This window comes from Uloborus diversus, chromosome 3 (genome assembly GCF_026930045.1).
Source record: "Uloborus diversus isolate 005 chromosome 3, Udiv.v.3.1, whole genome shotgun sequence".
Classification (NCBI taxonomy): domain Eukaryota; kingdom Metazoa; phylum Arthropoda; class Arachnida; order Araneae; family Uloboridae; genus Uloborus; species Uloborus diversus.
The window spans coordinates 104,654,789-104,677,123 of NC_072733.1; the positions used below are offsets into that span (position 1 = coordinate 104,654,789).

The 22,335-nt window shown below is 31.2% G+C and overlaps 1 protein-coding gene across 2 annotated transcripts in view; it reads right to left on the reverse strand.

Annotated features, from left to right (window-relative positions):
* Window positions 1-1,167: 1,167 nt before the first annotated feature.
* Window positions 1,168-22,335, reverse strand: part of LOC129218022 (probable JmjC domain-containing histone demethylation protein 2C) — a 76,505-nt gene continuing 55,337 nt past the window's right edge. For both annotated transcript variants that reach the window (XM_054852201.1, XM_054852200.1), the window contains exons 8-17: window positions 21,676-21,831; window positions 18,461-18,693; window positions 15,660-16,358; window positions 10,271-10,442; window positions 9,781-10,002; window positions 8,238-8,351; window positions 7,565-7,704; window positions 7,304-7,480; window positions 6,028-6,162; window positions 1,168-2,336 (exon numbers count right to left, since the gene is read on the reverse strand). In XM_054852201.1, the coding sequence (XP_054708176.1) occupies window positions 2,256-2,336; window positions 6,028-6,162; window positions 7,304-7,480; window positions 7,565-7,704; window positions 8,238-8,351; window positions 9,781-10,002; window positions 10,271-10,442; window positions 15,660-16,358; window positions 18,461-18,693; window positions 21,676-21,831 (2,129 nt within the window). In that variant the 3' untranslated portion in view covers window positions 1,168-2,255. The remainder of the gene's footprint in view (window positions 2,337-6,027; window positions 6,163-7,303; window positions 7,481-7,564; window positions 7,705-8,237; window positions 8,352-9,780; window positions 10,003-10,270; window positions 10,443-15,659; window positions 16,359-18,460; window positions 18,694-21,675; window positions 21,832-22,335) is intronic.

Below are 22,335 nucleotides of genomic sequence, written 5' to 3' on the forward strand. Positions count from 1 at the left end.
CCTAGATCGTGTGATTTAACATTTTTAAATTTCTTCTTATGGGGTTATTTGAATTCAAAGATCTATGTCAACAAGCCCACAACCACCCGTGCATTACCGTGTTGCGATACCGAGCGCCAATAACAGTAACTGCTTGACCAGCCTCAACTTTCATTATTTTTGAAACAATTGTTCAATAAAGAAAGCGCGTTATTGTATCGTATAACGCTCCATTTTTGATTACCCTAAACTCTCAGCAGTCAAATTGTTCTTTTTTCAGGGTTGCCAACCATTTATTGCAAAAATGGCAGCAAATTCAAATCTTGCGTTAATTTTGAGACACCCTTTATTTTGTTTTTAAATATTGCTTACACCCTTAAAATGGTATATTAGAAATAATTTTGATTCTAAGAAAATCAAAATGGAGATACAGCTCATTAAAAAATCTATGTTGACGAATTGCAAAGTAGGCCAATTTAGTTTGACAAGCTTCTCATTAATGAATGTGAGGAATTGGGTGATTTTTAAACTTGAGATGGTATAAAAACAGAGGGCGCACTTTTAACAGGATAAGTATGTATAAATTTATCGTTTGATGATTTCTTTACAAATTTACCCAGAGTAATTTTCTTCATGTAAACTAGATGACAGAATGCCTCTTAAATTTTTAAAATTTTAAAATAATGCTTCTTGAAAAATTTTCAATGTTCATTCAGCAATGACAAATGTTCACAAAAACGGCTTTGGAATAAGAGCTGTTCAATTTACCTAATTACAATCCACTCCTTCCCCGTCCCCAATTTATTATAAGCTGTTTTGGGTCTAATACAAGAGAAAATTCCGCCGAAAAATAGGAACCATTCAATATAAAATTTACTAAATTAAACTCTTAAATTCCGGCTTCTTCAAAACTATACCTGTGCTATATTTCATAACTATTAGTAGGGTTCAGTTTCTGAATGCTGAACATACACAGGCCAAATAAGCAAACATGTGTTTTAAACATATAACATGTGGAGAAAAAAACGAGGATCTTTTTTGAAGGAATCGTAAATCTCATTATAATCTTCTACGTCATTTTAATCTCAACCCATGGGAATTCTTTTTCTAATAAACTTGAATTATTGACATGCTTAAATGAAAAATAATTTTTGTAAGATGTATAAGTTTGATTGTGAAGAATAAGTCTTATCTTTTTTATCAACATCAGCATTTTAATATGAATCGGCATTTGGAATAAGGAAATAGACAAATGCATATTTTGTACATAAAACATTTCCAATATAAAAATATCACTATAAATTATTTACAAAATGAACTAAAATGATGCCAATGATAAAGCTGACAAATTAACCTATTACATATGATGTAACCAAGCACAGGTTGAAACACATTTCGGTAATTCATCTAGCAGTAATCTTGCCTTTGTATATCATATTACTTATCAGGTGCTTTACAAAAAGAATTGCACTTTTGTTACATCCCTAAAGCATTAAAAATCTATCAAATTAAATAAACTAAACTTATATGGCCCCAAACAAGCAATCCAACAAATTATTACACTTTTTCTTCTTCAACTTTACAAAGAAAAAATATTATGCTACAACAACTTTCAACTTTTGAACATCACACATAGCTCTTAGTTCTGTCAAATGTATTACAGCTTAACATATACTTATATTTTTAAATAAGATTAACAATACCAATATTTTTACACTTTCAAAACTGATATAACAATGTATATAATTGGTATACAACTTGTGTGCTTTTGTGCATGATAAATTAACATGCAATGATATACACAAACACACAAATGGCCATACATGCAACAATTACAACAAAGCACATTCACTGCTTATTATTTGTAGGAAAGATTCAACTTCACACAAATAACCAGTCAATACTCACAAAAGCATGTGTGACACCCCCCCATTTTGCAATCAATAAAACATCTACATCACTTACAATACATAAGCTTCACTTAATATTCAATACTGTTTCCATTCTTTTTGTTAAACACTAAAAATACCCAAAGTTTGGTATTAAATATCAAGATGTTGCACATAAATTTAGGTTTTTGATTTTCAAAGTAATGCAATAAATAATTTTATTTGTGCCACAGAAATGTCCAACAGTATCATTCGACATAAAAAGTACAGAAATAGTTACAATTCATGCACAGGATTTATTAACACTCTTTTGAGTGAATCACTTTTAAAGAAATTTTAACTTTTTAAGAAGAAAAATGAATTTTAGTTGTTCTTGGAAAGCTGAACTTATGGTTTTGAGTCTTCTGGATCATGAGATTGCAATAAAGCCAATGCATCTTTCACACCATGATATATGATGTTCTTTACCTAAAAATATATAAAAACGAACTATAAACTTACAATTGTCATTACTTGTTACTAGACATTACTTAGCAGGAAATAATACTTATTTTACCCTACCATTTTCATTTCAAAACAAAACATATATTTTAAATACACAGCTAAATCAAAAGCTATAAATTGACAGCTAAGAATTTGACAGAAACTAAAGTTTTTTTTTTAATAAAAATCTGATATATTTTGGTTTTCTTTTAACTAAGTATGAGCAACTATCCATTTGACACAGAAGAAGCAAAAAATAAAGTTGCACTTATTTTCAAACCAAAAACATTTGAAAGTGAAAGGTTTGTAAGTCGAAGCAACCTTTATATTCATATGATTTTACAGCATGTAAAGCAATTATAAGCAAAATTCAAAATTTTAAGATGGTTAGCAAAAATGACATGAAAACCAGTTTTGTGGCAAGAGTTATTTAGAAAAATTATATGAAATTTTAGGTTGTCATATACTTCAAGCATTATACTAGTTAACTAAAAGCATGAAACAATGTAACCTTATATTCCATGATTCTTACTCTATGTGAAATATATATATACATAAGTACTGTAAAAGCAAAAACATTCCACAAAAACACTGAAAGAAAGAGGTAAAAAAATCTAGTATTTCACAACCATAACACAATATCCAGTTTGCACAGTAAAGCAGCAGAAGTTTTTTTCTCTGAAAAAAATAATTCAACATGATACTGGCACTCCAGAAAAGAAAACAACATTTACAAATACAAATCTACATTTAAAAACATAGTTGCTTTTAGAAAATTTTTAAAGCTAACCCCCCCTCCCCATAAAATCATTTCATATTTATTCTGTACCAGCTGTTTTATGTCAAATAAAGACAATAAAAATGCACCACTTTTTGATTAGCAGGCTTTTATTTTAACTACTGGGGCAAAAGCTTTAATGAGCTATACAATACCAAGCTCTGTTTCATTTGTGATTTTAATTTTAAGCTTGGGGCACTTTAGCAGACAGCTGCCTTCCCGGAACATTTCTGATATGCTGTTCTCTGTATTTGAACACTGAATAGGAGAAAATCACATCACTATCAGACAATGGAATAGGCAATATTTTACAAAAACTATTTCATCTTGATTCTCTAAACAGTCAATGACTATAATGCGGGACATTAAACCACTGTTGGATAGTATAGGCCCCTTTGTGTAGGGAAGCTTTAAGGGTGCACCATTTGATCTATGTTGTTTTAATTTCATATATTTAATTTCTTTTTATATTTAAAATTTTCTAAAGTATTAGATATTTAACCTTCATGGAATGTCCCAACCTGATTAATAATTTATTTGTGGTAAAATTGCAGATGAAATAGTTATATATTCAAAAATCATTAACTGTTCACAAAGAAATAAATTTCTATTTGTTTTACCAGTTTATTTTGTACACATAAGTTGTCCACAGGGTGCTGAGGTAACCTTCATGGAATATCTTTAACTTGATTGAAATTCCACTAGCAGAAGTGAAGCTCAAGACAGCCAATTTATCTTGTTGCATGCATAAAATTTTATTTTGTTTGAGGAAATGGTCTACAATCTTCAAAAATTAGATTAGTTCTTTTTGTTCTTGTAACCTCCATGTACTCAATATGTCATTACTTACAAAATGTAACTGAAAAAGTATCATTAGCATCATGAAAATAGCCTTTTCTTTCTAAAAGCAAAGCCAATGTCTCCTCAATTGTTTTATTTCAGGTTTTAAGCATGGATTTTCTTTTTTATCAACTCCATGGAAGTGTCTACCATGGATTGTACTGACCATGGAGGTTACAGTCAACATTAAAAGTTAGTATACATGGCCTTATAATCTATCAATTTAAAAAATCTATAGATAGGATTTGTTTCTAACAATTACAATTAAAGTTTCTTCCACAAAGATAATGTTAATAAAATATAATACTACATGTGAGCTGTAGCATATATTTTTTCTTGTTTTTAACAAGTTTATGAAGAGTTATTAATGTGTAACATCTTATAACTTAGGTATGCCTTCACCAGAATTTTTAATTACTTATTCTATCGCTTTTATGTTACACTATAATATCATTTAAAGCCACTAATAACTTCCATGTTCAGCAAAAATAGAAAATTGCTTTTTCAGAAAAAAAAATATTTTTCCTCAACCTTTCTTTGAAAGGGGAAATGTTAGTAAAATTCTACTGAAGTTTCAATTTTGTTATCAAATGTTTGTTCTTTCTCTTTTATGCCTCCTCAAATTCCACTTAATGTCAGAATGGACCATAAATTAAAATATACTAGGGTCCTATATATATTACTTGCACCTAAGGTCAAAGATCTTTTACCATTTTCATAAAATAAAATTTTGCACATTCGGTGGTTGGAGGAAAGTAAATTTGAAATTGATAGGGTATGACTAATATATTAAACGAGTAATTACAATGGAGGGTAACTGATACTTTAAAAATTCTATCTCTGGTAAATCAAAAAATAATAGGGTTACATATTACCACCACTTCCTCTATGAATGCTTATTTTGAAGTACGGTACAGTAAGAAAGTATTGCAATGCAATGGTCCTGTTGAAAGTGGCATAAAAGTTTTAAACAATGGAAAATTGTACTAAATCACTTATAGGGCTCAGTTTTGCGCCAACATAAAGGAGTTTGCATGCCCTCATTACACTTTTTAAATGAAACATAGGCAAAAAAGATTATTGTTAAACTTTGATGCTACATATCAAAACAGTTGAAATTTTACCATTTTAAAATTCAGAGCATTAACTTTTCAAATATTTTTAATGATCTCCAAACAATTTCTTTCTTCAACTATTACTGGGATAAAAACTGGGGAAAATTCATTAAAGATTCAAAGATATCATTTTTAATTCAAATAAATAAAATATGCATTCTACAATCAAACCATTTTCAATAATTAGAAGATTATGATGCCTTATTTTACACAGATTTTTTTTTCTTTTTGTTTTCAAATCATGCCGTGAATACGTAGTTCACACTTAATATCACCTACGAGGCTTTACATGAACTATCACTTTTCAAACATTAGTACAACTGGAATAACAATTGTATCCATAACCAGTAAAAATACATCTGTTAATTAAAACAGTATTTTTATACAATTTATCAAAACACAACCAACTTTGGGTTAAAAAAAACAAGCCAGCAAGCTCTGAATTAAATAATCAACTTTTGGTATATTTTCACATTCAAACACACTTTAAATACATGATCAAAAAAAAAAAAAAAAAAAAAACCAGCAAAATGAAAGTACTTACAGTAGAATGAAATTATTTCCAGGAAGCAGTTTTACATAAAAAGAAAAAACAAACTTACTTTGATCGCCTTAAGAGCTGCATGCAACCATTTGTCTTACCTACCTTGAATGCAATCTGATTTTTATACAAATTATGACTAATGAAAATTCTATTTACAAAATTTAGAAGCTCAATTTCAAAATTAAAACATTGCCCTTAGCAATAAAAAAAAACCAAAAAAGGGGGTTATTTTAATCAAATAAAATCCAAGAGCAATATTGTTTAGACACTTGTGATAAATACAAAAAGTTTTATATATATATATATATATATATATATATATAAAATATTTTTTTTACAAAAAAATGTTCATGGTTGCTTTTTTAAATGCAGGGCATGGAAGCATTTTATAAAACTTACTTGAAGCTTATCTTCTTGATTAACTGGACCATCCGTTAAATTTCGTATCTCTTGAGTGAGGAAAAAGCTATGACCAATACTTTCAGGAGAAACAAAATCCTCTGAAACTTTGACACAGCTATATAAATCCTGAATCTAAAACAAAAGAAAGGGGAAAAAAACTATTTTTAACATTATTGTAATTAAATTACAAAAGATTAAAACTGGTTTTAAGGAAAAGGCATGGTGGATTTTTTAGTGCTTTGGTGCAGCATAGCCTATAAAGACTCTTGGGCCATGAAAGCTAATAGAACCAACCAACCAAATTTTTTTTTTCAAATTAATCTTTAAGAACACTGAGGGTTTGAAGTAACATAAGAACATAGGTGGCATACTCCTTACACTAGCATTCTTTAAATCTTAACTTTCAATTTTCAGAGATTTTCCTATTTAATACAATGTCTAGTAATGTTATACAAGTGGCAAAGATATAATTGAACTAACAGAAAAACACAATTAAAATGAATGCGATTACAATATAGTAAAAAATTATAAAAATGTTTAATTTGCGGATTTCACGACTATCACATCAAAAAAGAAAATGCATACATATAAATGATATTTTAGCCATTGAGACAACTCGCTGGCATTTGTTGAGCAATTACTGCAACTCTCACAACTGTATTTTGTAATTTTTATATGATTTATGCATACAAAATTGGAATATTCACGTGTGGTTTCTGTAAAAAAAAAAAAATCAGAAAGAACAGGAGAAAAGTGCAATTTTCGACTTTAAACACAAGTATGTTACTGAACAGACCTTGAAAAAAAAGGTAAGTAATAACCAGATGTTGATTAAGTGACTATTCTGAAATTCACAGCTGCTTTCTCGTTGAGTAGCGATGTACCCAGTATGCTGTCCATATTCTTAAAGTTAAAAAAAAAAGCAAAACATGCAAAATCATGCTTAAAATGCATTCTGTGTTTTTTTCGTACAGACAAAACCAAGTTTGCCGAGTAACCAAATATTCAGCCATGGTTGTGGCCGAATACTTGGTATTCTATATTTAGTCAAATGACTGTTTGTTGCATCACTAGGTACATCAAGTTTCATGGTCTTGTACATGTTAGAATGAACTCTACATATGTCTAAACAGAGGAACTAACTATAATCACCCTGTACCTTAACATCACCAAGAAGAATTGCTAAAGGTTCAGGAAATTTGTTAATAGAATAAAATATTTGAAAAGAATACAACTTGTTTTATGATTTTGCTAATCAGGAAAAAGAAATTACTTGATGAGGTGATCCAGCAGGAATAAAGAGAGCATCACCATAGCATTGTGCAATTGTATATGGTTCAACACCATATTCCTTGTATAATCTAGCTCTCAGTTTCTCATCTAAGTACCATCCTTGATTATGAAGAGGATCATGATGAGGATTTAATTTTACACCCCTTTCTTCAGATACCTATAAAAAATAATAATAAATTTCTTCATGCTGTCCAAGTTGAGTCTTAAAGCATATTTGATAGTAGAATTGCATAAAAAATACCTTGTTCAAAAAGTCCCGAATTTTATCAGCATCACGAGCATTAAAAACATGCCATATAGCTCCTGGTTTTGATCCTTTTTCTTTAACACGTAATTTCATTAAATTATCACATCCGCTATCTTCTAAAGCTTTCATATATTCTATGAACAAAACATTCATAGCAAGAAAATTTTCAATTATTAAAGCATGAAATGCATCAGTCAAAGAATAAATATAAGATTGAAAAACAAACTGATAAAGCAGTATGGAATGAGTAAATAAGCAAACAAAATAATAAAACATACAGTAGACTCTTGATTAAAACCAACCTCCATTTAACTAGATTTCTGCTTTAACGACCCGCAATTTATTAAAGTATGGAATTCAAAATACCAAGCTGTGAAACATACATTTATTAATCATACATATTTTAAAAATTTTCTGCTTTAACTGGAATTTTGCTTAACTGGATTACCGCCAGCCCTATTTGAGCCGGTTAATCGGGAGTCTATTGTAATAATACTAATTATCATTCGACAAAATAGCTCTGATGCAAACCTAAAATATAAAGAGATCTATGATATACGCATAAAAAATTTACCATTTCATTTAACAGGAGAGAATGCAGAAAATAATAAAATAATCTAACACTATAAAGTATTTTAAATTGATGGTGTTGGCCAAATCATCTTACCAGGCAGCTCATCTTTTACATCAGGGGCACATGAAACATAAGCTAATACATTTACAGCATCACTAACATCAAGGTGAAGATTTGTGGAACCTTTTCCGAGAGAGGAACTTAAACCTGAAAATAAAAAAGTATGTAGAGATTAAATATTATGACAACATTTTAACAAAATGTTTTTTTTACAGAATAGTAGATTGTTAAAAGTGTACATAGTTTATACACACACATTTTGGCAGAGAGAGTTATATATTTCACTGCAGTAAATTAGAATAAATAAAATGTCTGGTCTTAATAGCAATCATACTTAAATAAGGATTGCACATAGTATAATTAAAATTAAGAAAAAGATGTGAAAAATAGAAAACCAAACATAAAGCACTAAAGAAGCAATTAAAATTTCAGCATTTAACTCCAAACACACATATAAATAGTTTTAGTAATTTTTAGGGGCTCTGCCCCCTGCTTGCTAATGCTCAATAATCCCTGAAGATTGCTTTACAGTATTCTATAAAAAATTTTCTTCATTTCTATAATTATTGTACAACAAAATCTAATATTTTAAAAGAAAGCAAAATCCTGTTACAATGTATTACAATACAATGAAATTTCAGTTTCAAGAAATTAAATTTTTAGTCCCAATGCTGATGCATTGCTTGAATTTCATAACAAAAAAAACAAAAAAAAAAATTCCAGTTACAGCGAACAAAATTTGTGGTTCTTTGAAGTTTGTTGTGATGGGATTTCTTTGTATGTGTTATGATCAGACCAAAATGAAAATCCTGCTCTCCATCACATAGAAAAAAGATTATAATTAAAGAGCACATTATAATTAGAACAATATGAAAATCTCACACCCACCTGAAGGAAATGAAAATTAAAAAAAAAAAAAGAGTTTGATACAAATATGCATAACAAATTCTACACAGAAAAAAATGCTTCAAAGCACGCCGCTATTTAAGGTCCAAATCAGGGTTTCGAGCTATACGGCCGCCTTTTTGTTCATTGGTAAACAATTAAGAGAAACTTAAGGTAAAACTCAGGGTCATATTGTTCAAATTTTGTGTAAATCCATATCTAATAGGTGGGTTTTAAACTTTTAAGGTAACTTTTCACTAAATAATAATTTTTATGTATTAGTATAATTCTTCCCCAAATAATATTATAATTCCTGCAGATGAAGATAAAATCTTTTTACCTATAAACCAATAACACCAGTGATAAAACAGGTGTATCAAAACATCAAAGACATTACAAACCTTCTGAATATACACTTAAGTTTTTTGTTTAGTGGGTTGGAACGAAAAACAACTTTGTACAGTTAACATTGATGAAGGTCACTGATTAATTGGAAGGTCTGATATGTTTTGAAATTGCTAAAATATATTGATGAACAACTTGGCTCCATTTAAAAGAGAAACTTTTTTGAGATACTTGTTTTAATTGTTAAAACCAAATATTTGAACGAATTTCAAGTCTGAGCTGAATGAGAGAGATTTGACTTTTTAATTTATTAAAATTAATACATTGTTCATCAAAAGTTGCTTACCATATGAATTATACATTTTAGGCCCCAGATCAGGCTGAACAAAGCAATCAGGAAGACGGCTAGCCATATTAAATATTCCATCTCTGTGAGTATATTGGGGAAGAGGAAGTGCTTTCATTAAATTGTCATATCTGGAAGGCAAAAGCTCAGAAAATTCATCATTTGGTGGCCAGTCAACAAGTTTCAGAGTCAATGCTGCTCCATCCTCACCTTTCATTCTCTCTACAATTAAGTAAATGATTGTATTTCCATTATTCAATAACACATAAAATACACTTCTATATATGCAATCGACAGTCAATATGTCCATTAAATTGAAATAAATTAATTTTTAAAACTACCAAAAAACTGATTTTATAGTAATGAAAAGATAGCTTTCATATTTAAATCAATATTTATTAGTTTTGAAGGGGAAAAAATGTTCTTGGTATTTCTTAAAAATACTCATAAAAGTATACATAAAATTACAAGTTTCAAAATTTCACTCAACTGTTTGTGTTCTCAAATCCTTCCCAAAATTTTCTCATTGGTTGATTTGGCAGTAGAGTCCCACAAGCACAATTAATGAAATCACATTTATAATCACCAAATTCTTCTAAAAAGCTTTCAGGAGTCCAAATAGAAGGATCCAAGTTTCTGGACACATCTGCTACAATTACAGGCTGCCGGAGTAAGAATAAAGAGTTTAAGAAAAGGTTATCTCATGCATAACAAAAAGATATTGTTTCAATTCATGTAATATTACTTTATTACACTGTCACCAAAAGAGAAAAAAAATGAGATGAAATTCAAAGGCTAATAACATACTTTGAAAATGAAAACATCGAGTTGAACTGGATGCAATATATAAATCATCTAATCAATACAAAATGAACTGATTCTAGATTCCACATTTTTAATAATACAGAAGTAAAATACTAACTATACATAAAAAGTACAATAACCAAAATAAAAAAATAGACAAGAATTCAGCATTTAACTTTTTAATACTCTTAAAGAGCATGGAATTTCATATAAAATATTTTAATTTTATTTGTTTGCCTTTTAACAAAGCCTAGTAAACATCAAAAGTGAAAAATTGGGTTCCTATAGTGAATGCAGAGGGATTACGATTTCCAAAAGAAGCATGGGCGTATCCACAGGGGGACAAGGGAAGCAGCTGCTCTAATTTCTAAAACTTCTGTAGAAACTCGATGAAAAGGAAAAGTTACTGATGATCAGTTAGGTCAATACTGCAATACTGCAGCTATGAAGGTAATGCATGCTAATACAGTATTAAAAACACTTCCCTACAAAGGAGTGTTCTTTCTTCTGCAAAAGTGAATTATTACACATGCCCTACCCCATACACCATGAAAAAATTTTAACTTAGAAAAGCATAGATCTTAAAATAGAATAGATGTGCCTTCTCCCCACTTTTCTCCTCAGAGCGCGCATCAACATCCCCCGTTGGACATCACGTGATCAAGGGACTCCCCTTCACAAGAAACTGTTTCCCTTATCGAAGAGAGTCACTTTGCGCCGCGATCATTTGCACAATTAAGGGAAATTAAAGCATTTAACCCATGGGTTAAATGCTTTAAGCATGGGTTAACCCCCCCCCCCTTTAAGCATGGGTTAAATTAAAGCATTTTACCTATTATTAAAGAAAAACGGAACACTCCGTCCTCACGTAACACCTCATATTTTTCACTAAAAGTAATAATTAAAATAGGTAACTTTTTTTTTTTCATTAAGAGATCGCAAATGTATTTGTTGTACTTTTACAAAAAAATGTTCTTTGTTACCTTTTTAAGTTATTACTTTTTAATGAAATGCGGGACAAAATGACAGCTTTTTCATGGAATTGTCCATTAGATATTTTCCCATCATAACTTTTGAAGCAGGCGCACAAGCTATTTAAACTTTTTTTCAAGTGCTTTAAATACAATAGTGAGTAGAAATAGACGTCTTCAAAAATCTTAAACAAAAATTGACCTTATAAATTTCTTTTTATTTCAATCAAATTTTTCAAATACAGATAAATGGTTTCAATGCGTGCTTTTTCCCACAACTTTTGAAGCCAGTGCAACAATTTAACACAAAACCCGATCTAAAACCATAAACCAATTAGAAATACAAATGTAAATAGTATCGAATATCAACTCAATTAAATAATATTCTAATATTCGCATGCATTTCGCACCAACACTATATTAGCCAAATCAATAACTTTGGTTTGTTCCTAATTTTTAAGCAACTTCAGTGTTTTTTTTTAAGTACTCAGAAAATAAATTATTTGCAATTATAAACTACATGAATGGTCATTTAACTTCCGCCCCCTCCCCAATTTTTCTTTTCTTTTTTTTTTTTCGTCCCACAGACTATGATAATTTTGACAATTTAAACTCGAGGGTGAAGAAAACTAGTGATTATTGTCCCTTAACAATATTAATTTTGTTACTTTCCTACTTATTGGTCTTTGTGAATTATTTTCATTGTTTGAATTGACTGCGCGATACATTCTAACGCTTAAATATTTAGTAACGATTAATTTTATAAACTTTTCAACGAGAAAATCTGCTGCTTCTGTTTCCAACATATGCTTATTTAAACTTAGAAAAACGGAATTTGAAATTTTTCGCATAACTCTTGTGGTCTCATGAGTAACATTATATTTTTGTGTTTTACTCCCAAAACTTCTTCACATTCTCGCTCAGTTGTTCTTCACAAATGTACATATTTCAATGGCTGCAATCTTGCAATAAGTTATCATACTTGAATGTGTCCCAAAATTCTTAAATTTTATTAGGTCTATTCTTTGATTTGTTGCAGTCGTCGCAGTTCACAACAGAGTGCACTTCCGGACAAAAAAATCCAGCGTAGTCAGAAACATCATTAATATACTGCGTTATGTTAATTGAGATGATTTCTGAATTTTCCAAATTGTCGTCAAAGGAATTGGAAGAAAAGGCTTTCTTTCAAAGCATTTTTTTTTACGCTTAAAATTTAATCTTAGCATTTGAAGGTTGTCAAAATCAGCGCAATCTGAAGAACTGGACTCTTTAATTTCCGTATGAATGAATAATCTTTTTTTTGCACTTCGAAATTATCCGACGATTATTGTTGAATCCCCCCTCACAACCTGATCGCACTGAAAAAAGTTTCAAGGTGATCCTGAGTAAGCTTGTAAGTCATTACGCAGTTTAGAACTGGAATTCGGGCACCTACATACTTTTCATATGTTCCCAGCACACTTTTCATAGAAATTAGGAAATCTAAAAATCCAGTTTTTCGCGGACATACTATAACTAATTTTCCATCGCTAGTTTTTAGTGATTTAATATAATGCTCAGCATCTACAGTAAATTACTTAAAATATTCTTAATTTCGATTCTGTATGGGGACTTTTTTTGCCTTTAGCAGAAAGAAAGATTTCTGCTACTCACTATGTCTTTATTTTTTAATAAAATTGGCACTAGCATAGCATTCATCAACAAACCCTCTTTCGCTAGAAAATCTCAGATTCACACATATAGAGATTTCTCACATAAGCATAATGAAAATCTTCAGACAATCCTAGACTTTTAATGACGTTTCGTATTGTTAGATCACTGCTACCCGAGAAGAGGGAGACACGATGTCCCTTGATCACGTGATTCTCGGAAGAATCATGATGACCCCACTTTCTCCGGGCGAAATACGCTGCGCTGTAGGAGAAAGGCCTATCTATCCCTTTTAAAGATCTATGTAGAAAAGTTTCTCCACCAGACTCATCATTTCAGAATTTTTCAAAAGGGGGGAGAGGGGAGGAGAGTGAAGGATATATACTTAATACATTTTATACGGTAAAACAAAATACATACACAAAATTGCATAATTACGTTGTTTCCAAATTGACTCCTCCCCCTGTTGCTCAATTAAAGCTTGCCCCCCCCCCTTCATGTTGAGCTGGATACGTTCTTGACAGGGAGGCATCAAAAGTATAGAAAAGATATTTCATTAAGATATTTTAGAAATACATTCTAAAGGTCTACGATAAATGTATTATTATCTATCAGCATAATTGAAGCAAAAAAAAAACAGCGATTCAGCATTTAACTTTTTGACACTCCGTGGAATTTTGCTTGCAAGTTCTGAATAAGAAGCATAAGAAAAAAGAGAAATTTCATTTATTTGCCCCCCTAACAAAAGTAGTAAGAATTTAAAAAATAATAAACTTCAACCCTCATATAGGATCAATATGATGGCATTTTTCAGACTGAAATCCTCAAGAGCATAAAGAGCGGGAAATAAAGGAATTCATTACAGTAAAATAATTTTAGAAGTGCATCTTAATAAGTCTATCTGATGAATGTTTAATTATTACCAACATATTAGCCAAACATTTGGAGCATAGGTGGGAAAATGGAGGTGGGAAGATAAAAGCACAATAGGGACAATATTATATTTCCAATATCGACACATAAAAAATGCAGGAACACCAGGGTATAAGCAGAACACAATCACCCCTAAATATTTTAGTATGGTGGCAGAATATCATCAAAATCTTTCACGCAACACATGATAACATGAGCATAATCATATTATTGGCAAAATATTCAATATTAAATTTCTATCAGTCAACTTCAACAACACAAGAAGCAATATCGTACAAATTTTCTTGACAAAAAAAAAAGTGGTTTCAGTACACTTAAACCAGGCACATTCTGCACACAAAGTAATTTTTATTGTAAGAAAAATTTACCCATCATTTTTTTTAACAAAATACTGTTTGTAGCAAATAGTAAAAAATACAAAGATCATTATTTATGGTTTTGCACACTGTAATAAAAAGTACATTAGACGATAACATGCATGAGGGACAACTGTGTATTTTTGTGAAACTCAACTAATAAAGCAGTGAAACAAAATGGCAGAGGCTTTTTCTCTCCTTATGGGAGTGTGCTTGCTCCCCAAGATTGGACAAAGTTAGTCAAAATATTCTAAGGAGAGGAAAATGTCAGACACATTATCTCTTAAAATGCTCTCTGTGTGGGGGAGGGTCCCTTTGAGACCAGTCAACTTGGGACTTGTTCCAGAGGGGGCCATGTCCCTTTGACTTGTATACAAGATACTGCCCTTTTCAAGAGACTGGACAAGGCAAACAGAGATATCTGTAGATGAGGCAAATGTCAATCATCAATATTCTCCCTCTTGGATGCTCTAATCATGGTCTGATAGTGTGGAGCTACAGTAATCAATTTGAACTCCTTATGGAGCAAAACCGGTGTGTGTGTGGGGGGGGGGGGAATTTTAAAAGAAATAATTTTCAATGTATTTTCCCAAGACTTATGTGTTTTCCTGTCACACTACAATACAGTTTGTTTTCTACTTCAATGAGTTTTCATGCTTCATGTATTTTAATTTTAGTCAACCAATGGCCAATAAAAAATTACAAAAGAATAAAATAGCAAATTAAATTTAACCCAGCCAAGGAAATACACTAAAATGGTAATTTTCTATAACATTGTATTATCAGTCTAGCCGTAAACAAAAATCCACTGATATAGAAATCATTATTGGACCTTCCTTTCTCTAACTCTTCAGTTAAGCATCACTAGATGAAAATTTTTGCTTTGTGCTGCCATTGCAAGCTCCTAAAGATCCAAGCTCAGAAAAGATAGAATGTCAAATTCAAAGCTGAGAACTCTTTGAAATGTCTAAAAGTTCAGACTAACAAGTTTTTCTCTCTTTCAAAATCCAAAAAAAAAGGTAATTTTATGGGACAATCATATTTTTTGATAAAGTACAATACAAAACAAAAAGTATACTCTAATAAATCGGCTAAAACATGTATCTTTATATAACAGTTGATAAATATCAATTCACTCAAACAAGAGAACAGTCAATAACATTACCTGTCCTCGTTTCCACTGTTCTTGAAACAATTGCATATTCCCAGAATGATAAGGTTCTTTCAATAACAAAATCTTCCCATTTCCAAGCCAAAGGTGAGGGATTTCTGGGTACAAAAGAGAACTTTCAGCAAGAATGCAAGTTCGAATAGGAGGTAGTTCTCGACCAGATCTCGACATTTGGTACCGTCTGGTAAAATGCAACAACTGTTTTTCCTTGCATTTCTTATCAGATTTTCTCACTTTTTGTTCTATAACACATGATATAACTTCATCTAAAGTGCTAGTAAGTGTTTTTTGTGAACTAGAACCACTACCACCTTTTCCACCCATTTTCCCAGTGGGTCGAATCAGAAGCTCTCTGAGAGTAGAAAAATTTTCACTTTTATCATCGTCATCATCACTTTCATTTGAAGCATCAGCATTACTATCCAGATCTTCAGATAGTCTTTCGTCATCATCTTTGTCTTTTTGATCATCCTTTATTTTAGAAGAAGAATTAAGAGCAACATCAGCTAACCAACTTAAAGGTGAGCCACCACTTTCAGAACTATAACCACCCAAACCATCCTCTTGCTTCACTATGCCATTCATGGATGCTTTCCCAGAACGCTTGGCAGACCGAGATGACTCAGAAGATCCATTGCCATCTCTAGATGAATCTTTATCTGATGAAAAGCATTTTGTGACAGCACTCATGAGCTGTAAAGAAAAAGTTGATAGGAAGAGTTTAATTGAATTGAAGAAAAATAACCGAATGAGAGCCTTCAAAATCTTTATAAATTACAATATCAATTATATGAGATAATAAAAAATACTGTTCATCTTATTCTGTTTTCTGTCCCACTGTGTGTAAATACAGTAGATCAGCGGTAGGCAACTCGTTCATCGCGATCGAGTGGTCGATCTCGAGTCCATTTTGAGTTGATTGCGGCAATATTTTGAGTCTTGCCTTTTGTCCGAGTAGAATTATTGAACATTAATTTCTGGAACCAAGTTCAGCTTTACGTCTAAATCAAAAGTCATTTGAAAATTTTCCAAACTTTTTGTACTCACTGGAACATTTTTAGCCACTATTTTGTCAATTTCAAAGCAAACATTATGCTTGAGTCTGAAAATATTCATTTATTGGTTTACAAAACATTATTTTAGCAATTTAAAACAACTACTTAATAAGTATCAGAGTATTTTTAGCCAAGAGTTGGCCAACAATTTGAAGTCATCATAGTCTCAACTTAATCCTGTATGCTTGTATGCAAAGTCCCCTTTTAGTCTATAGTGTATGCATCATGCCCCCCCCCCCCTCACAAATCAGGGATGAGAGTGATGGGAGAGCAAAAAGGAGAAAATCCAAAAATAATTCCTAAAAGGGATGATATTCAAAAAAATTTAGTGAAAGGGATGATATTCAAAACTGTATCAAAATAGAACCTGGAAGCCATGATATTCAAAAATTCAATACAAAATGGCTAATTTTTACCAGTTTTGAAGGTAATACTTATTTAAATAAGTATAAGTAATAATTTTGTACAATTTGCTGCATTGTACCATTTCTTGCACGAGTGTTTATTCCTAAATAAATCTAAATTTTGAAAAAGAGGCGACAATTTCTAACCCCTGAGTACTTGAACAAAGGGTTGGGGGAGTCAGAGGTCAATCTTGGCTGCATCACACAATAGTGACAACTTTTCATATTTTTTAGAGAAATATACAACAGAGAGAAAAATCTAAAATTTCTTTATGTGGTAGAACATAGTTTTCATAGTAAGAATTGAAAATAAAACAAGCTGATGTGTGCATCACATAACTTCCTTTTACTCCAATTTTAATGTCATTTTCCCATTATTGGCAATTTTAATGTGATTCAATAGTTTAGTCTCTAAACATCACCACCAGTGGCCAAATTGGAACAAGATTTAAAAAAAAAAAAATAAATAAATAAAATAAAAAAATCACCAAATTTGATGCCAACTTGGCGACCAAAAGACTGGTGATATATCGCCAAGTGTCCGCCAAATTATAACACCAATTGTGTATACATCGAAATTAACAATGATTTTCCCCCAAAAAGGGCCAAAGGACCCCTTTAGAAACACCCGAATGCAACCAAAAGGGGAGGTGCACAACTAGACCACACTAGGAGTCTACGTACCAAATTTCAACTTTCTAGGACATACCATTCTTGAGTTATGCGACATACATCCGCACATACATACGTACGTCACAAGAAAAGTCGTAATTAATGAGGGGAATGTCAAAATGGATATATATATATATATATATATAAATGATTGGTTATCTTTTTCCTTACATTGGAACCTAAAATTAGTCTTTAAAAACTTCCTAATACGATTTCAGAATCAAAAGAACATCTTGTAGCCACCTCATTTGATCATGAAATTTCAAAACTTTTAACAGGTTGTAAAGCCTAAACGATTTGAGATTCACCATAAATATTTTTTACACTTTCTTAAATACACAAAAAAAGTAACCATGCCAAGTTTCAATAAAATTCAAGACAGTGGGTGCTATGCCACATTTTTTGATTGACTTTTGCATTTTTCTAAAATAAATTAAAGAAATAAAAATATTATTGAAATGTTCAATAAAATAAGCAGATATAAGGTAACATATAGTACAAAACCACTCCGGTTTTGTTTTTTTTTACCCAGTTGGGTCCAATCCGGACAACTGTGTTCAGTTAAGCTCTCTTTATAACATTTCATTTGATCAACCTCCATCTCTTAACCTGAATATTTCCTTTAGAAACAAGAAAATAAAAATAAACAGATGAAAAAATTTACCTTGCATATACCATTAGTTGGATTTTTACTATCTTGATCACAATCGTTCAATCCACAATTACAATATGAAGGAATGTTCCATTTTTGGCGAATTTCATGAAGTGACTTTCCAACATCCCATAGAGCAGAACCAGCAATAATTTGAGTTAACATAAGCTTCTCTTGATCATGGACTTGCCTATTTGAACAAAATAGCCAGTTGAACTCATCTCTATCCTTCCTAGATAACTGATCTAAAATATGAGAACAAGAACGGTTAGGGGTTACCCATCTCACTAATGACTACATAAGTTAATACTATATAAAAAGTACAGTTGTACCCCAATTTAACGAACCTCTATTTAACTAATTTCTCTTTTCCCCCGAGTAAAATGGAGGCAAGAACCTCTATTTAAGGAATTATAAACCCCGAAATGACAAATTATTTTAACAGCTGATTTTTTTTTTTTTTTGTAAATTTAAGTTTGGAAATACTGGAATATTTTCCAAATGATATACCCATCTTGTTGGAAGCAAAAACATACTTTTTTGGAATAAGCAAGTTTTGAGGGGTTGGGAGGAGGGGGGGGGGCAACCAATGAATAGCGATAATGATGCAGAAAGCGAAGATGAAACTCCCCTGTTACTTCTCCAAATGCTTTACATGGCCCGGAAACAGTAAAATCATATCTCATGCTGCAGTCTGTAAATGACACAGTATTTTTTCCTCTCCATAGAGTTGAAAGAGAACTATTTTGAGTCTATTATCAAGGAAATTGTCAAGCAGTACTTTAAAATTTCAAATTAACTAGTGTGTAATAAGTCACGGAATGCTAAATAAAAAGTGTACACTTTCTAATTATGGCTATTTTTATGCAGTTGCTTATCAGATAAGACAAGTGACTTTTTCCCCCGCACCCCGATATTACGAATAACCCCGATTTGACGCATAAAAATTTTGGTTCCTATGATTTTGTTAAATCAAGGTCCGACTGTATAAATATTTTAACAGACTAAAACGGTTTTTCGTGCTAACGTTAGTAATAATTTGAATCACTAATTTAAGATCATTTCAATTAGCAAGTTCTGAAATTTCATTCAGTGTACAACAATACACTTTAACCAAAAGTTTAACAGAAAGAATAAGGGATAACAAATTTGCTTGCTCATCGTTCCTTATGGTAACTAGTCAAAACTAGATGTATGTATGAAATAAAATGATTTTGAAATACTGAAGTTGATAGAAGCTATTTCTAGATTAAATTTAGATGAGTTTAAATTTAGCAACAGTGAGAGAGTTATATATAGCAGTTCTCACAAAAAGACAACTTCAAAAAACAACAACGTCAGATTTCCCAAAATTGCTCAAATTCTCTGAAAATGTCCCAACATTCTTCATCCATCTTAGTTGGGTTTAGACTTTACACGGGTCTAAGATGTTTCACGAACGAGGATCCTTTTGTAGTTAGACGGCCAACTTTTATGTTGATGGCAAAAAAGGCAAAGTTTTTATTTCACTATGTGTGTGTTTTTCATTGATAAAAAGTGGCATTAAAAAACACAAATTTAAAAAATATCTTTCTTGATTTTTCAAAACTACATTTTGAGGCATACAAAAGGTTATTGGAACCACAAAAATATCAGGAAAAAAGGTAAACAAAAACTTTAAAGTTATGCACGGTTTTGCAAATTAAGATGAATTTGTAAAAAATGCTTTTGGTTCAACAAATGAGTGGTTGCTTTCAGTACAGTTAGTTTTTGATCCCTCCCCCCAAACTGACAAACACAACGCTGAGTTAAATGTAAAATGGTCAATAATAAAAAATGCATTAAATGCCTTAAAAGACATGTAGAAAATTGGAAAGAGATAAGAGACAGTATTTTCTAGTCAATAGTCGAAAAAAAATACATTTTTTTTTGGTAGTGAATTACAACTCCAACTACTTTATTACAAATGTATGTAACTATAACTACTTTTTCAAAATGTAGCAACTACAAACTACATTTTGAAAAGTAGCCGCTACTTCGCTACTTTTTAAAGAAGAAATAAATGAAAAGCATACACACACATACTGTTTGAGGATTGAACGAAAAAATTGAATATTGGGGAAATGTGAAAATTTCAATGCAAAAAAAACTAATGGAGCCAAACAGATAGAACGTATGGCGTCAATATAGCATGTCTGAGGTCAGCTTGTAGTTTTCAGTCTTATGAATCTGATTGGTGCAAGTTTTACTCGTGTAAGACTTGCATCAGTCAGATTCATTTGAAACCTCATTTCTTTTTTTTTTTTTGAAACTTTAGTTAAAAGTAGTTTTCAGAAATCGCTACAAACTACTATATTTTTGGCTTGAACTACTCATTACTCTGCTTTTTTTTAAATTTTTTTTAAAGTAGTGTGCAACACTACAAACTACTGAAAAATGTATCTACTATAGTAGTGTTACTACTGGTAGTACACTACTTCCAACCACTGATCCTGGCCATTTTGATAATTCATTGCTTATACACTTCGTAACAAAAAAATGAAGCACTTTTTAAGGAGTTTCAAAGGACTGATTTGATTATTTTCAAGGACAGTACTTCATTTGCACTTTTCAGTCTCTGACATTTTAATAATTGATTGTATAGTAGTACAAAAAAAAAAAATGTTCCGACTTCATTAGAAACTATTTTACATAATAAAAATATAAAAAGTTTTTTCTTTTCAGTTATGGCATTTTTTCAGTTACTACTAGTGCAGAAAACGGGGGGGGGGAGGCTGGAGTGCAATATTTTTTTTTTTTTTTTGCGTTTAATAGATTTATGCAGCAGAAGATAAAAGCAGGTAAAAATAACAAAACAAACTGTGTCAAGCAATGTTACAGAAAGGGGATAACCATGATTTTTACGTTTTTGATGCAGGATGTAGCAAGGAGCTGAATTCGGCAAGTTTTTGCATTTGTTAGAAACATTAAAGTTCAAGGTTTATAGCTACATTTTTCAAAATTTTCAAGCACTTGGAAAATAAATTGATTTTTTCAAGTGCTTTTCTTTTTTTAGAAACAATTCATGCTATTTTTTGGGTGTTGGGGCTTTGGACAAAGCGGGGTCCTAAGCTATAGCTTGTTCAGCTTGAGCCACTCTATCACCATCATAATTACATAAACTATCAACAATTAAAACAATTTGCATAAGCCCTATTTTTTCTCTTTTAACTGATAACAATATAATATTTACAGAAACACATGCTTACCTTTTCTTACTCCATTTTTCTTGAATTTATAGCAATCTATACAAACAACAAAACCACATTTGTGACACACCCAATGAATGTTGAACAAAGTTGTTTCACATACATCACACATTTCACGTACACCCTGCACAACCCTCTTCCAAGTAATTGTAACATCTAAAAATCAAAATTAAAAAATAATTAATGGTGATGAATTGATTATACTATGAAACTAGAGCTCAAAATTTGCAATCGCTAGTCGCCAAATGTGACCAATTTTTACGTTTTAACAACCATTATTTTCATTCAAGTCGCCAACGAGGCTACCATTTGTTAATGCATAACCCTGTTCATGACCTATAATCTTGAGACATTACCTTTTCCCATATTATCTTGTGCACTAAAAATTCAGCGGTCGCAGATGAAGAAGGGGGGAGGTATTAGCCTGTTGTCCATTAAAAATTCAGCTATCGAATAGGGGAGCATGCTTGCCAATGTTGTAGTTGCGCTATTCCTGATTTTTTTTATGCACTTTATTATTTTATTATCTGATTGCATCTACCTCTGGAAAACTTTTATTTGTTTTTGTTTGGTGTGTGGTTGTATAGCATGGCTATTGCTAATTATGAGCTTACCATTATATTTCAATTTTTCTTACATTACACATCCCATAGCTACGGA